At 43.0% G+C, this 15,033-nt stretch overlaps 1 protein-coding gene across 1 annotated transcript in view; it reads right to left on the bottom strand.

Annotated features, from left to right (window-relative positions):
- The window catches only part of LOC126416913 (protein ATP6V1FNB-like), an 89,026-nt gene extending 84,437 nt beyond the window's left edge, over nt 1-4,589 (bottom strand). Inside the window, exon 1 of the mRNA XM_050084796.1 lies at nt 4,350-4,589. Coding sequence (XP_049940753.1) covers nt 4,350-4,589 — 240 coding nt within the window. The remainder of the gene's footprint in view (nt 1-4,349) is intronic.
- Between the last annotated feature and the right edge of the window lie 10,444 nt (nt 4,590-15,033).

Here is a 15,033-nt window from a genome sequence, read left to right as displayed (position 1 = left end):
AGTATGCTGGGAAAAATCAATTACTATCATAAATATGTGCGCCACGCCTCTTCCATTTCAGCTCCGCTTCATCGCTTACGCCGTAAAGGTGTTCCATTCGTCTGGACGACGGAATGCGAACGCGCCTTTCGCCAGTTGAAACCGGCGTTGCTTTCCAATACTTGCCTTACGCCATTCGATCCCCAGAAACCCCTTTTGTTGATGGTGGATGCATCGGATTTCGGGATCGGTGCTGTGCTTGCGCACAAAGATGGATCGCATGATCGCCCTATTGCCTTTGCGTCCAAATTGCTCTCGTCTGCGCAAAGAAATTATTCACAGATCGAAAAAGAAGCTTTGGCTCTCGTATTTGGTGTTACTAAGTTTCATGATTTCTTGTATGGTCATCACTTTACCATCATCACAGACCACAAACCTTTGACATCGCTTTTTCATCCGGACAAGCCTGTACCTCCACGTACAGCGCAGAAATTCATTCGCTGGTCAATTTTCCTCTCGCAGTACCGCTACGATATCTTGTATCGGTCCACTGCTAAGCACGGAAACGCCGATGCATTGTCCCGTTTGCCTGTTGCTGAGGATAGAGCATTCGATTCTTCCGAACTTGCTTGCATGTTCATTGATGCGGAAACCGATGACGTGGTCGAATCGTTTCCGATTGATTTTCGTCGTGTAGTTACAGCCACAGCTGCCGACCCGGTCCTTGGTACCGTTCTGCGTTTTGTTGCTATGCAATGGCCCTTGTCAAAGTCACGGATTGAGATGTGGTCTTCTTGCATGGCGTGTGCCGAACAACAATCCGCACCACCGCGGAAATTCTTTGCATGGCCAAAAGCCACTACCCCTTGGCAACGCTTACAAATCGATTTTGCTGGTCCATTCTGGAATGCTCGATGGTTGGTTGTGGTAGATTCATTCAGTAATTTCCCTTTTGTTGTCCGGATGTCTTCCACGAAGTCTTCTGCCACCATCCAAGCGTTATCCGCTATCTTTTGCATTGAAGGTCTTCCACAGACTATTGTTTCCGACAATGGCCCACAATTCATGTCCGCAGAATTTCAGTCATTCTGCAAGGCCAATGGTATTCAACATATGACGTCCGCGCCGTTTTCGCCACAGTCAAACGGTGCCGCTGAACGTTTGGTCAGGACTTTCAAGTCACAGATGTTGAAGCTGAAAGAGGCGCATTCTCGGGAGGACGCATTATTGCTTTTTTTGTCCTTGTATCGCTCTCAGCCCCGAGATGGTCGCTCGCCGGCTGAGTTGTTGCACGGTCGCCCTCATCGCACCTTGATGTCTTTGCTACATCCGCCGCATCAGGTCCCTGTGCAGCGGCAGACACCTGCTTTTGCTCCAGGCGACGTTGTCTATCATCGCAACTATTGCGGTTCACGGCGTTGGCTCGCAGGGCGCATTCTTCGCTGCCTCGGCCGCGCTATGTATCTGGTTTTGGGGGCCTCTGGTGAGGTGCGTCGGCATCTCAATCAGCTGCGCCTCTGTCGTCGCACGGGATCTGCCGCTCCCCGTCTGCTTTCAGCGACGGTGCCGTCCGGTCAGCGCCCTGGGGACCCATCTACTGGCTCGCCTCATCCCCAGGTGTTACCGACGCTGCCTTCCATTTTGCCCCATGGCGACGCGCCGCCGCCTGTTCTCCCGCCGGCGACGCCCGCAGTGGACGCGTCGCTGCAACCGCCGGACGCCTCCCTGGGTCACGCGCCTCCGATCGCTTCCCGTGACCAGCTGTCCTCCGACATGGAACTCTTGCCCGCTCCGGACCACATGGCGTCTTCGCCCGTCGGGTGCCCCGACCCGATGGAGGTCGACCCTTTGGCCCCTCCTGACTCTTTACGGGCGCATACACCGCATGTTGGCGTGCACCCTGGACTAGGTTTTCAGGCGTTTCCTAGCTCCCCTCGGACCGAATGGCAGGGTGCGGGTGGCACAGCCTCGCCTGTTGTTAGGCTCCCCACCTCGTCGCATACGTGAACATGGGGTCCTCCCCACGGCGGGCGGAAGCCTTATAACACAACCGTACGCCGATTTGCGGGGGAGGAATGTGGTGTCACCGCCAGACACCACACTTGCTAGGTGGTAGCCTTTAAATCGGTCGCGGTCCGGTAGTATACGTCGGACCCGCGTGTCGCCACTATCAGTGATTGCAGACCGAGCGCCGCCACACGGCAGGTCTAGAGAGACTTCCTAGCACTCGCCCCAGTTGTACAGCCGACTTTGCTAGCGATGGTTCACTGACAAATTACGCTCTCATTGGCCGAGACGACAGTTAGCATAGCCTTCAGCTACGTCATTTGCTACGACCTAGCAATGCGCCATTATCATTTGCTATTTATCTTGTGATGCATGTACCGTCAGACCGATGTTCACCAATTATGGATTAAAGTTAAGTATTCCAGCAGCTACGTACTTTTCTTGCTAGTATAACTCCTTTAACTGTTCCAGACCTCACGCCAGCCTGCGTGAGCTTAAACGCGTGCCTTTCGGCTTCACCTCCTAGTGGCTTGGCTGTCTTGCCAAGTCACAACAGGTTGTTTGGTTTGGAGAGAAAGGGATCAAAGTACAGGATCATAAATCCCTTTTTCCACATACTAACAGGTTGCAGATTAAAACCATTCCCAAAAAAGTCTCTGGGAGAGTAAAAAGGCGGAAAACTAAGTGGGAGCCACTATGAAAGAGAAAACGAAGGAAGTAAGACAAAAGGAGAAAACGTGTACTAAAGGAACCTTTTTTTAAATATCTTGCACTGCTAGAAAGGAAACTGCGATGCACAGTTTCCTCGCTGTAAAGTACCGAGTGTTTCAAAATGAATATGCGGGTTTTAAGGGTTTGTAGCATTTATAACATTCAATTTACAATTATAAATAATACATTAAATGAAAATGCAAAGGGAGAGCGTGGGGCGACCAAGAGTGACTCAAGTACGTGTTGAACAAGTGACAGTCTTTCACGCGTAGCATCAAGAAATCAGTTCGGAGGGCTAGCCTTGAGTTAGCAATTCCATTGACGTCTGTGTGGAGACTTTTAAGGGGACGCTTACAACTACGTCCTTAACGTCTGCAGTTGTAACAAGCTCTAAAGCCAACAGACTATGGTTTACATGCCAGCACTTCAAACGAAATTTTGCTGCATGATGATGAAGATTTTCTAAATGTTCAAATGTGTGTGACCAAACAGCTGAGGTCATCGGTCCCTAGACTTAAACACTACACGAACTACCTTAAACTAACTTTTGCTAAGAACAACACACATACCCATGCCCGGGTGAGGAATCGAACCTCCGGCGGGAGTAGCCGCGCAATCCGTGACATGGCGCCTCAAACCGCGCGAAGTATTTCTGAATCACGTCGTCTTCAGTGATAATTCAACATTTCACCTAATTTGAAAAGTGAATACACATAATGTGAACATCTGGTGGTCAGCAAATCCCCTCGAGATGGTACATTTGCAACCAGCCTCCCCAAACTGAATGTTTCTTTTTTTATGCCATGTCCCGGCGACAAGTTCATGGGCCTTTATTTTCGGTGAAGCATCTGTAATTGATGTTTCTTACCATGATACCTCTTTCCTCAATTGGAAGAAACTGAACCACAGAGCCGGCCGGGCTGGCCGAGCGGTTCTAGGCGCTACAGCCTGGAAGGGCGTGACCGCTGCGGTCGCAGGTTCGAATGCTGCCTCAGGCATGGATATGGGTTATTTCCAAAAATGATTGCCTCTCGAAGTCGCGGGGTCCAAACGATACATATCGAGCGTGCGGTCCGAAATCGATCACGCGACTCTGGTGGCGGGCGTTATGATCAATTATTTGTGATCGTCATTTTTATCTGTTTTATGTCGTTCCCTTAGTTGCTATAAGATACACACCTCCGCGAATTAATGGCAAAATGGGAATTGTTCCTGTAGCGTACACATCACACGGACTTTCACATGACGACAACACCGACAAGTAAGGTAAGTCGTCTCCTTCGTAATTACAAGTATTTTTGTAAAGCTCTTCTTTTGTCGTTGCTGTTGTGACCACTGTAAACATACTCATAACGCCCGTCACCTGAGTCTAGTGATCGATTTAGGATCGCACGATCGAATGCATCTTTTGGACGCGCGCCTTCGAGAGGCAATCATTCTTGGAAATTACCTCGGTTTCTCCTTCATTTGATGCATTATAATGGTACACTGAATGTAATAAATGCTACGAAGCCGACCCGAATACTCATTTTGAAAATACCCCGTAGTCTGCACAAGTAAGCTCCTGGTACATGCGCACTAATCCTAAAAACATGGTTGCAGCGAACAAGGATATTTACAAAACTTGCATGTAGAGAAAGTTGCGGGCTCACCTTGCCAGGTCCCGTGAACCACGTCTCGAGTGGACCCGGTGCGAAGCCCTGGTACTCGAGCTCATTGAGCAACTGCTGTGTGGCGGGGGACCGCTGCTCGCCCGCCCGTCCGTACGCCAGGTCGCGGTTTTCGTGCAACCAGCGCAGTGTCATCTTTGCTTCTTTGAGCACGCGCTCGCAGCCTAGCCGCTGTGTTTGCGCGTCGTAGGCGCCGCTCCATCGGAACTGCTGATTATACATAACTAGATTATCACTAAGGAAATGCCGAAAGAGAGGAGCAGCCACGTCATACGGCGATAATTTTGAAAACAGGCAGCGAGCACATGTGCGCGCAGTAACCGCTTTAAACAATTTACATCAGAGACGCTCTTTGCACCAGAGAGGGTAGAAGGCCAGTTCTGTCAACCAAAGATACTCATACTAACAGAGTTCACTAGAGCTATATTCGTGTCTCGGCCACAGAGTAGAAAAATGAATGGAGTGAGCATTCAGCTGCGGAGAACAGAATTTTTGTCGCTAATATACGCTTGATTTCAAAATAACGTGAGTATACTGTGGCGTAAGGTGTCTCAGAAACCGCGCAGCAGATTCTGAATGTCATTAAAACGCTAATACAGAGTCCATTCAGAAGTACAGTGGATTTTGTACACAAGTTTCAGAGCCATCTTAATAATTTGAATTCGATGTCACTGGAGAACATTGGATTTGTAGCTATGACGCACCGAAAATTAGCAATCACTCAATATTTTTAGGTAAGAAATTATCCCGTTATTACTTTCTACATCTACATCCATACTCTGCAAGCCACCTGACGGTGTGTGGCGGAGGGTGTCATATGTTTACTCTTCGTTCACCCTTAGGGAAACAAAGAATAAGTTGATCGCTTGTAATGATTTTAGATATAATTTTATGTACTAGTACTAGACATTCCTATTGCGACTACTTTATAATAATGTTTTGGAGAAATGTATAATTTGGTGGTAAAGATTGAGTCTGACATATGTTAAGTCTTATCTACAGGCGAAAATTCCTCGAAATCTGAATACTCTCACAACCATACTGTGTACTTTATCTAGTACTTGTCTCCTAAAATTAAGGCCATATAGTTACATAAATTAGTCGTACAATAGTAATTCTTTATTACACGCTTTCTAGATATTAATCAACAAATTAAACGTCTCTTACTAGTATAACCAGAATTAGACGATCACAGTACTCATACACGAGAAGTATCTTTTCCATCTTTGACGAATTTCGATTTGCATCCGTAGCAGCGTCAATTCCTTGCTATTGCTATAACTAATAAATAAATATGTGAAAACAGTTCAAATACTAGCAATATTAAAGCTTATCTCATCGCGCGAAAGATGAACAACAGCGTCATTCCAACCTCACGTGACTATTTGGAATTGCTTTCAGATATCAGTTGAAAAGCCACGACTTTACAGAATTACGACTTTAGAGAAGATGTCGAACTTCAGCCTCCTGAGCGTGCAGCTTAGACGAAGAAGAAGCAAAATGCACGCAATAAATATCCCTACGGAACTGGACATCATTTCATGCAAGGAAATTCTGAGAAAAATAGTCGTACTTCGTTTCTTGCCTAATTATGACATTCATAAAACGAAGTATCGTAAAAAATGAGGACGCTTCTTGAACAAAAATTGACATTGCTTACTCATATGTGCCGCTACTGACGATTAAAATAAAAATGTACCTACTTATTGAGTGCAAATTGATATTAAAAGGCGCAAGGGCATCTGTTATCTTAAGTGAAACACACGTTCGTATCTTTGGTAACTGAAGGAATATATTGCCTCAGCGCATTTACGTTGTCACTGACAGAGAGAGGCGTACTGCAACTGCAATAACGTACATCTCTCAGAAGATCGTCAAATATGTAGTTATCAGGAAGATAATCTGCATTTTGAGTACTACATGTGGCCCATCATCAATATAGTGAGACGAGCACAGTGTGATGATTATTTCGGGACTATGCAGGGTGAACCAGAACTCCACTGACAAATCAGAGCTTGTTTAGGGATATGTTCGGAGTATTTTAATATAAGGGACACGCGGTCTCTGGCGGCTCATTACAATTACTGCATTCTGTTTGGTTTCTTGCTCCAGTTACTTATCCATCTGTTGTGCACTGAAAATAGTGCAGTACAGTGCAAATATCGACGGTTTGTGCTGCGTGTCTTGTTTCTATTTGCTCACGGTAACTACTGTTGACAATAGTAATGTCCTCGTTAATCACTGCCTTCAAGTTTGAATTCAGTACTGCTCTGTTTTGTCCAGCAGAGTTAATTCTACATTAACAGTGATACACAGCAGTATTGCTACAGACTTGCCGCAGTTGTAACACCGGTTCCCGTCAGATCACCGAAGTTAAGCGCTCTCGGGCTGGGCTAGCACTTGGATGGGTCACCGTCCGGTCTGCCGAGCGCTGTTGGTAAGCCGGGTGCACTAAGCCCTTGTGAGGCAAATTGAGGAGCTACTTGATTGAGAAGTAGCGGCTCCGGTCACGAAAATTGACACTGGCCGGGAGAGCGGTGTGATGACCACATGCCCCTCCACATCTGCATAAAGTGACGCCTGTAGGATGAGAATGACACGGCGGCCGGTCGGTGCCGTTAGGGTCTTCCGAGATCTGTTCGGTTGGCGTGTGAGTATATAGCATTACTATGGATAGGTTTGATGATGAAGAGTTGGTCGATATGCACCTCGTGTGTGACTTCACCGAATGCAATGGACGAGCGGCACCACGACGCTATGCTGAGCGATGCCAACACCGACGTCACTCACATCACAGTACAGCGTTTCTTCCGAGGGTTGTTGTATTACTCTGTGTTGTGTGTTGTTCGTTTTGGTTATTGCATATTACAGGCATCTTCACTGATGTGCCAGTATTTTCGCAGAAACGAGGATGGCCATGGTAATAAACCGAATAAATTGTAACTGCATTATTACTCTGTAACGGGCCGCTGAAGGCAGTGTGTCCCTCATACTAAAATACTCAGTAAGTATGCCTGAACAACATCTGAAAATTAGAATTATATTAATACCTTCAGCTGCTGACGGGCGTTGATATAATCAACGGGAACAGGTGAGAATGTGTGCCCCGACCGGGACTCGAAACCGGGATCTCCTGCTTACATGGCAGACGCTCTATCCATCTGAGTTACCGAGGGCACAGAGGATAGCGCGACTGCAGTGACTATCTCGCGCACGCCTCCCGCGAGACCCACATTCTCACCTTGTATGTCCGCACACTACATTCGTAGTTATAAAGGCACATGTCAAAATTACCGAACTATCAGTTTAATAAGTCACAGCTGCAAAATACTAACGCGAATTCTTTACAGACGAATGGAAAAACTGGTAGAAGCGGACCTCGGGGAAGATCAGTTTGGATTCCGTAGAAATGTTGGAACACGTGAGGCAATACTAACCTTACGACAATTTGTACAGAAACCAGATGGCAGTTATAAGAGTCGAGGGGCATGAAAGGGAAGCAGTGGTTGGGAAAGGGGTGAGACAGGGTTGTAGCCTCTCCCCGATGTTATTCAATCTGTATATTGAGCAAGCAGTAAAGGAAACAAAAGAAAAATTCGGATTAGGTATTAAAATTCATGGAGAAGAAGTAAAAACTTTGAGGTTCGCCGATGACATTGTAATTCTGTCAGAGACAGCAAAGTACTTGGAAGAGCAGTTGAACGGAATGGACAGTGTCTTGAAAGGAGGATATAAGATGAACATCAACAAAAGCAAAACGAGGATAATGGAATGTAGTCAAATTAAATAGGGGGGTTCCTGAGGGGATTAGATTAGGAAATGAGACACTTAAAGTAGTAAAGGAGTTTTGCTATTTATGGAGTAAAATAACTGATGATGGTCGAAGTAGAGAGGATATAAAATGTAGACTGGCAATGGCAAGGAAATCGTTTCTGAAGAAGAGAAATTTGTTAACATCGAGTATAGATTTAAGTGTCAGGAAGTCGTTTCTGAAAGTATTTGTATGGAGTGTAGCCATGTATGGAAGTGAAACATGGACGATAACCAGTTTGGACAAGAAGAGAATAGAAGCTTTCGAAATGTGGTGCTACAGAAGAATGCTGAAGATAAGGTGGGTAGATCACGTAACTAATGAGGAGGTATTGAATAGGATTGGGGAGAAGAGAAGTTTGTGGCACAACTTGACTAGAAGAAGGGATCGGTTGGTAGGACATGTTTTGAGGCATCAAGGGATCACAAATTTAGTATTGGAGGGAAGCGTGGAGGGTAAAAATCGTAGAGGGAGACCAAGAGATCAATACACTAAGCAGATTCAGAAGGATGTAGGTTGCAGTAGGTGCTGGGAGATGAAGAAGCTTGCACAGGATAGAGTAGCATGGAGAGCTGCATAAAACCAGTCTCAGGTCTGAAGACCACAACAACAACAACAACAAAGGCACATTTGCATGCCGTGCGTAAGTTTCCTTGAAAAAACGAAATCTTAATTAAATAATTAATCTCTGACAAATAAATAAAGCCTATGGCACAGGACTGCAGCGCTATGTCGCTGATAAAACAAAATACAATTACGACACTCATATGTTTCATTAAGAAGTAGGTCTTGTACAATAGCTGGTGCGGGAAGCACGTATATTTTATTAACTGGCACACCGCCATATATAAGAACACTGCGAGTTGCAATCTCACTAGGCACTCGACTCTTTAAAGATTCTATATTTATGAAAGTAAGTTGAATTATTTAACTGTAGGCTTATTCGTTGAATATATCTGATTTAACTAACTGTGTAAACTTTTTTATGTTTAGTAGACAGTCACCTCTGTACGACGTATTGACATGGCTGGCAAATTATTCTAATACTGAGATTTTGAGTCCGCACCTACCGCAGCAGTCTTTGGAAACGATTTTAAAACGAAGTCCGATTATTTGAGTTACATTTCACGGTCAACTAGGAATAACATTGCATTTACGAAAAAGCCATTATCAAGCGTCTGATACCAAATAATTAAACGTCCATGTTCTAGATAAGCAATTATTAATTACAACCAATCACTATCATACATATATAATAATTAATATTTTATTTTATTTTTTATTTATTTATTTTACATAGTGTCCCAACCCAACACACTCATTACTCGTGGAAGACATTCTTACTAAGTCCCGTAAGAGTTGGGGGAATATGTGTGCATCCGCACAGAAGAAGAAGGAGGTCACGGCCGGTATTGCCAGAACTATACAATTATATGGATATGGTGGCTGTTCTTTCGGACATGTCCACCATATCCATATAAGTATATAGTTCTGGCAATACAGGCAATGACCTCCTTCGCGGATGTACACATATTCCGCCAACTCTTACGGGACTTAGTAAGAATGTCTTCCACGAGCAATGAGCGTGTTGGGGTGGGACACTACGAATGTAGTGTGTGGACATACAAGGTGAGAATGTGGGTCTCGCAGGAGGCGTGCGCGAGGTAGTCACTGTAGTCGCACTGTCCTATGTGCACTCCGTGGCTCAGATGGATAGAGCGTTTGTCATGTAAGCAGGAGATCCAGGGTTCGAGCCCGAGCCGGGGTACACATGTTCATCTGTCCCCGTTGATTATATCAACGCCGTCAGCAGCTGAAGATATTAATATAATTCTAATTTCGTTCTAGACAGTTGAAGGTCATCAATGGCTTTCTACGCGTAAACTATTAGTCCTGCACATAAAAGGACAGGACGTTTTTGTAGGAAATTATTCGGTTAAATTTTGTACTTGGATATACTTTCGCTAGAGGCCGTTGTTTTCGAGTTATTCAAGGAAAACCTACGAAAGTACTTCCAACGCACCTCCTCTCCCACTCTCAGTACCCACCAGTCTAGATTTCTAGTGTGTTGTTCATGGCACTCTATAACAATATTCGTTTATGGTTCATTTAAATTTTTATAACTTTTTTTGCTTTAAAAATTTTTCACAGATTGGTACTAAATTTTCTGTATATGTAAAGTGTACTATACTAGAGATTGCAGTTCTTTGCATTGTATGTGAGTAATGTACGTGAAATACTATGTAAATTGCTTAATAATGTTAAATAATTTTGTGATGACCTTTCGTATTTAAAAATATTTGTGTGTATAAATTGTTCTCGTTAAGTCCGCAGTTCATGGTCGTGCGGTGGCGTTCTCGCTTCCCGCGCCCCGGTTCCCGGGTTCAGTTCCCGGCGGGGTCAGGGATTTTCTCTGCCTCGTGATGACTGGGTGTTGTGTGCTCTCCTTAGGTTAGTTCGGTTTAACTAGTTCTAAGTTCTAGGGGACTGATGGCCATAGATGTTAAGTCCCATTGTAGTGTTCTCGTTAATGCAAATTTGACAATTTAAGAAATGGTCACGCTTAGCAACAATAAGAAATAGGAGTTATGTAAAAGTCAGTGTGTTGTTTGAAACGAAAGTAGCTCTGGGGAATGGAAAAGGTGGCAAGGACGAATTGGCGCTCTACCTAGAGCAAGCGCGGGAAGTAAGTCACTGTCTCCAGGCAGCAGTGATTGAGGCAACACCTTTGTGGATGAGGAGAAGTTTTGCCTGCAAATTCGCACAATATGCCTCGGATGGAGACTGAAAACGGCTGACGGCATAGCTGCGAGTTGTTGGGCTACTGTATGTAGAATTGAACGACGCCAAAAAGAGAAATTAAGTCCATACAGCAAGAGACTTGCAGGCCGTACTGTGGGTAGTGTAGGCGCCATAACTGATCGCCACACCCAAGCCTACAGCTACCAGAAAATACTCTTATAATAAATTTACTTTTGTACAGCGTGAACCATTAATTTAAACTGTGGTTTAGTAATCGTTCTTGAACATTAAAGAAAGTGGTTCACCCTGTTATTTCATCATAATCATACACCTATCTAAGGGTTCCTTCCTGGTGTTTAACGAATCCGATTACCTAATTTTACAGACTTACGAAGTGCCAAGTTAATATAAAGAGGCACCATTTAAATTGTTTTTGTGTTTTCTTAACAACTGCAAAGCGTTACAGTAAAAGTTTGCTTACGAAAAATTCAATCAGAGTGTAGCCAAGTTACTAGAATCTGGTAAATGACTATGCAGAGTTAGTTCAAAGAATAATAGCTTCTGAAAGTAAATTCCAGTAAGAAAGAGGTTTTCTTGAAGTGAAATGATCAGTATAAAGAGTGTGTGCTTTAGTATCTCAGTAATTTTGTATTTAAGTTTGTTTATTATGGAAAATGACTTTCTATATGTCCCCCGCTGGCTAAATTTTTTTGGCTTCTCTGAAGTTATCTACTGGACTTTTTCTCTTTTTAAAAAGTAATGCATAAGGGTGTAGTAGTCAAAAAGAAATTCCAGTGTCTGCACTAACATTGTTTAGTGCAGTAATATTTATTTGAAGAACCAAATTAAACAATAGGAAGAAAGTAGGCAAAAACTCCAACTTCTGCTTTCCAGTACTTCATTGTTTCATTGCCTGGATATGTTAGCGACCATTAGTACTTGTTTTAAACCACTAAATGAACTTGGGACTGAGTTGTCCTGGCTTCAAGATAATACCATTCGTACTGCGTTTCTATTTAACCGCTGGGTAAAAATCTTAGGAAAAAATTGAATAGTCTGATATACTTATCCATTAGTCACATCACACAGTCAAATCCTGTAAAAGGGGTTACTCTACTGCTTATCTTTTCCTATTAACAGGACTATCCTCCCATAGTATACATTATATGGAAACTAAATTAAATTTTAATAGGAGGGGAATACGTGGCTTTTCCCGTAACAGGACCATTGGTTCTGTTGGGATATAGTACACGTGACAACCTAGAGAAAGGTTATTCTGTTATTTAGGTAAAAGCATACTAAATAACAATAGTAGAGGTAGGGTTATAACTCCCTCCTACCACTGTACGAAGACTTCCGAGAATACAAACTATTCCTGATACTCGACCTGTTTTCGTCTCTATTGATTGGGCTGTTACTCTATCAGCATAGTCATATATTTCGTTAACGTTATTAATTTAAACATGCCGGTGAGGATAATGAAAGAAAAACGACTTTTGCAAACGTTACGCTAAAACTAACTCCGTTGACAGTTCGATCCAAACTTAACCGTTACAAGCACAGCAGTTTCGTAGTAAGAACGCCTGGTAAATGCAACGATGTACTTATTTCTTTATGCTGTTAAAATTCATAAAATAGTTAGGTAAAATTGACACAAACGAAAATTTTACAATTTTTAAGTGCTCCACCAAGCCGGCGACGTAATAAGACAAGTCAATGAAAACCATAAAACGTTGAATGTGGGAAATATTTCGCTCATCGCAGATTATTGTACAGTGGTAAGACGGAGTGCCTCAACGACATATTTGTAATCTGACCGGCGGTGGCTGAGTACGTTTTTCTTGAATAGCTCGAAAAGATATCCCAGTATAAAATTTAACCACATTAAATTTCCTACTGAAAGATCCTGTTCATTTCTTCTGTAGGACTAATAGTTCACACATAGCGAGCCACAGAACATGAAAATGAACTGCTTACGCTGACAGTTCGATCCAAACTTAATCTTTATAAGGCCAGATATAATACTGAAGGTTGCACAAAGCGACATCGGTAGCGCGAACTGAAGCACCCCGTATAGTGTTACAGAAGCTCATCAATTTCCTACCGTTTACACATACTAAATGTGCCTACACAAATTTAATTTCATGAGTTGGACATAATTTGCTGTTGCCGTTTGCGGGAGTAAAACCATAAGACGAACTGCGAAATCCTTAGTTCATGGGAAAGAAGGGATTATTATGATTATTTGGCGGTCATATAATTAAGTAATTGGAAATTCTACTAATCCTATAATTCCCTGTTTCACACACTGTTACATAAATGAAGTAAGGTATATGAAATGATCGTAAGGCACTAATGTCCAGTAGACTCCTTTTGGGGTTGTTCAACCGCCTGGTATAAATTTTTCTATTTAACACCATTTTGGCGACTATGTGGGAAAGATGAAATAATATGATTAGGACAAGGTAATAACCCAGTCCCCGAGCAAAGAAAATCTCTCACCCAGCCGTGGATTGAACCCAGAGCCCCGCAATCCAATGATATCCACGAGCTGTGGACATAAGAGCCATAGGCAACCACAAGTAAATCAACAAGCATATGCAGACAGATGGTAATATTTTACTTAACCACTGCATGGCGGACGATGCAGATGACAGTAATTTGCATTCATGCTGAAGATCTATGCTCGTAGTTCAGAGTTCTGCAACCAGGTACAATACATATCAATGGCCTGAGTTCATTACAATCTCAATCGTGTCTCGACCACTGAAATAAATAGGATAGGTACACATTCCCATTTAGGATTCCATTCAGGTAGCCCTTGGAAAGTCTCGCCGTTTCAAAATTACAGATTAAAGGTTGATGTTGAACTGCAGCTGTCTGAGAGTGTCGGCAAAAGATTCTCTCGTACTTCGTTTCTTGCCAATTTACAACATCCCTAAAATCGAGAGTGTACAGATGTCTCTTGGACAAAACTGTCGTTGGTTGCTCGAATATGCCAAAACTGATATCAAAAAGTGCAAGGGCACGTACTTCTCAATATGAAAGGAAATATATTTTTACAATGTTGGTCTCTGAATGCCTACCAGTATTTATGTTGCCATTCATTCGCTCTGAAATACGCAAAGCAAATGTAACGGTGTATTTCTATTAACAGGGCCTTAATATCGAGTAGTCAGGAAGATAATCTGTGCTCTTGGGTTCTATATGTGGCTTGTTAAAGCTTCAGAGAGACAAATGCAGTGTAAGAGATAGGAATTTCGGGAGTGATGTTACAAATGATTGTCACTACATTGCGGGATACATACAGCAAATAAGCGTTTACATTTTTAAATTAATTAGTTCGTCATATTTTTCTGTTACCACTTGCACAAAAATTGCAGATTCTAAAATCCATAGCTTATGTGCAGAAAGGAATTACTTTTATTATGAGGTATCTTCTAGTGAAGTACTGTATGACAAACTGGTAGTGATGTGATAGTTACCTGCTTGAGACACTGTTATAGTGAATGACTTCAGGTTTGTAACTAGAATTAACTAAATAATCCTTTATAAAAGTAAAGAGGGTTCGAAAATATTTGATCCCTACAACATGACGGACGATGCAGACTACATACATCAGTAGGCGTGTTTCATTTCCCAAGACCAAGCCTCTACACTTGATAGTATAGAGATCACTCATCACAGTTCACTGTAACTATCTTCGTCCCTCAACCACTAAATTAATTCGGATGGCTACACAGTCCCATTTGGGGATTCAGATAGTAGTTAGAAATCTTCGACGTTCCAGAATTTCCGCGTTAAGGATGATGCTTTAGCTTAATTAAAGTCTCGATGATTACGTTAATCTTTATTGCCCACACTTAATCCAGGTATTGGCCGATAACAGTCAATATCAAAATACTTTTGCAAAATATATTCATTCTTTTCGACCAAATAGAAATACTGTAAGCAATTTTATATGTAACACGTAAGCGATATGAATAGTGATACGACAGGGTCTCAAATTTGGTCGACATTGAGCATCGGTCTCAAGGAGTGTGCTTTACGCACTGAAAGCTGACTTGGGCAGTAAGGTAAACATCAAGATTCCGGAAAATGTACGAGACTTAC

The sequence above is a fragment of the Schistocerca serialis genome, chromosome 8 (genome assembly GCF_023864345.2).
Source record: "Schistocerca serialis cubense isolate TAMUIC-IGC-003099 chromosome 8, iqSchSeri2.2, whole genome shotgun sequence".
Taxonomy (NCBI): Eukaryota; Metazoa; Arthropoda; class Insecta; order Orthoptera; family Acrididae; genus Schistocerca; species Schistocerca serialis.
This window is presented reverse-complemented; position numbering and strand designations above follow the sequence as displayed.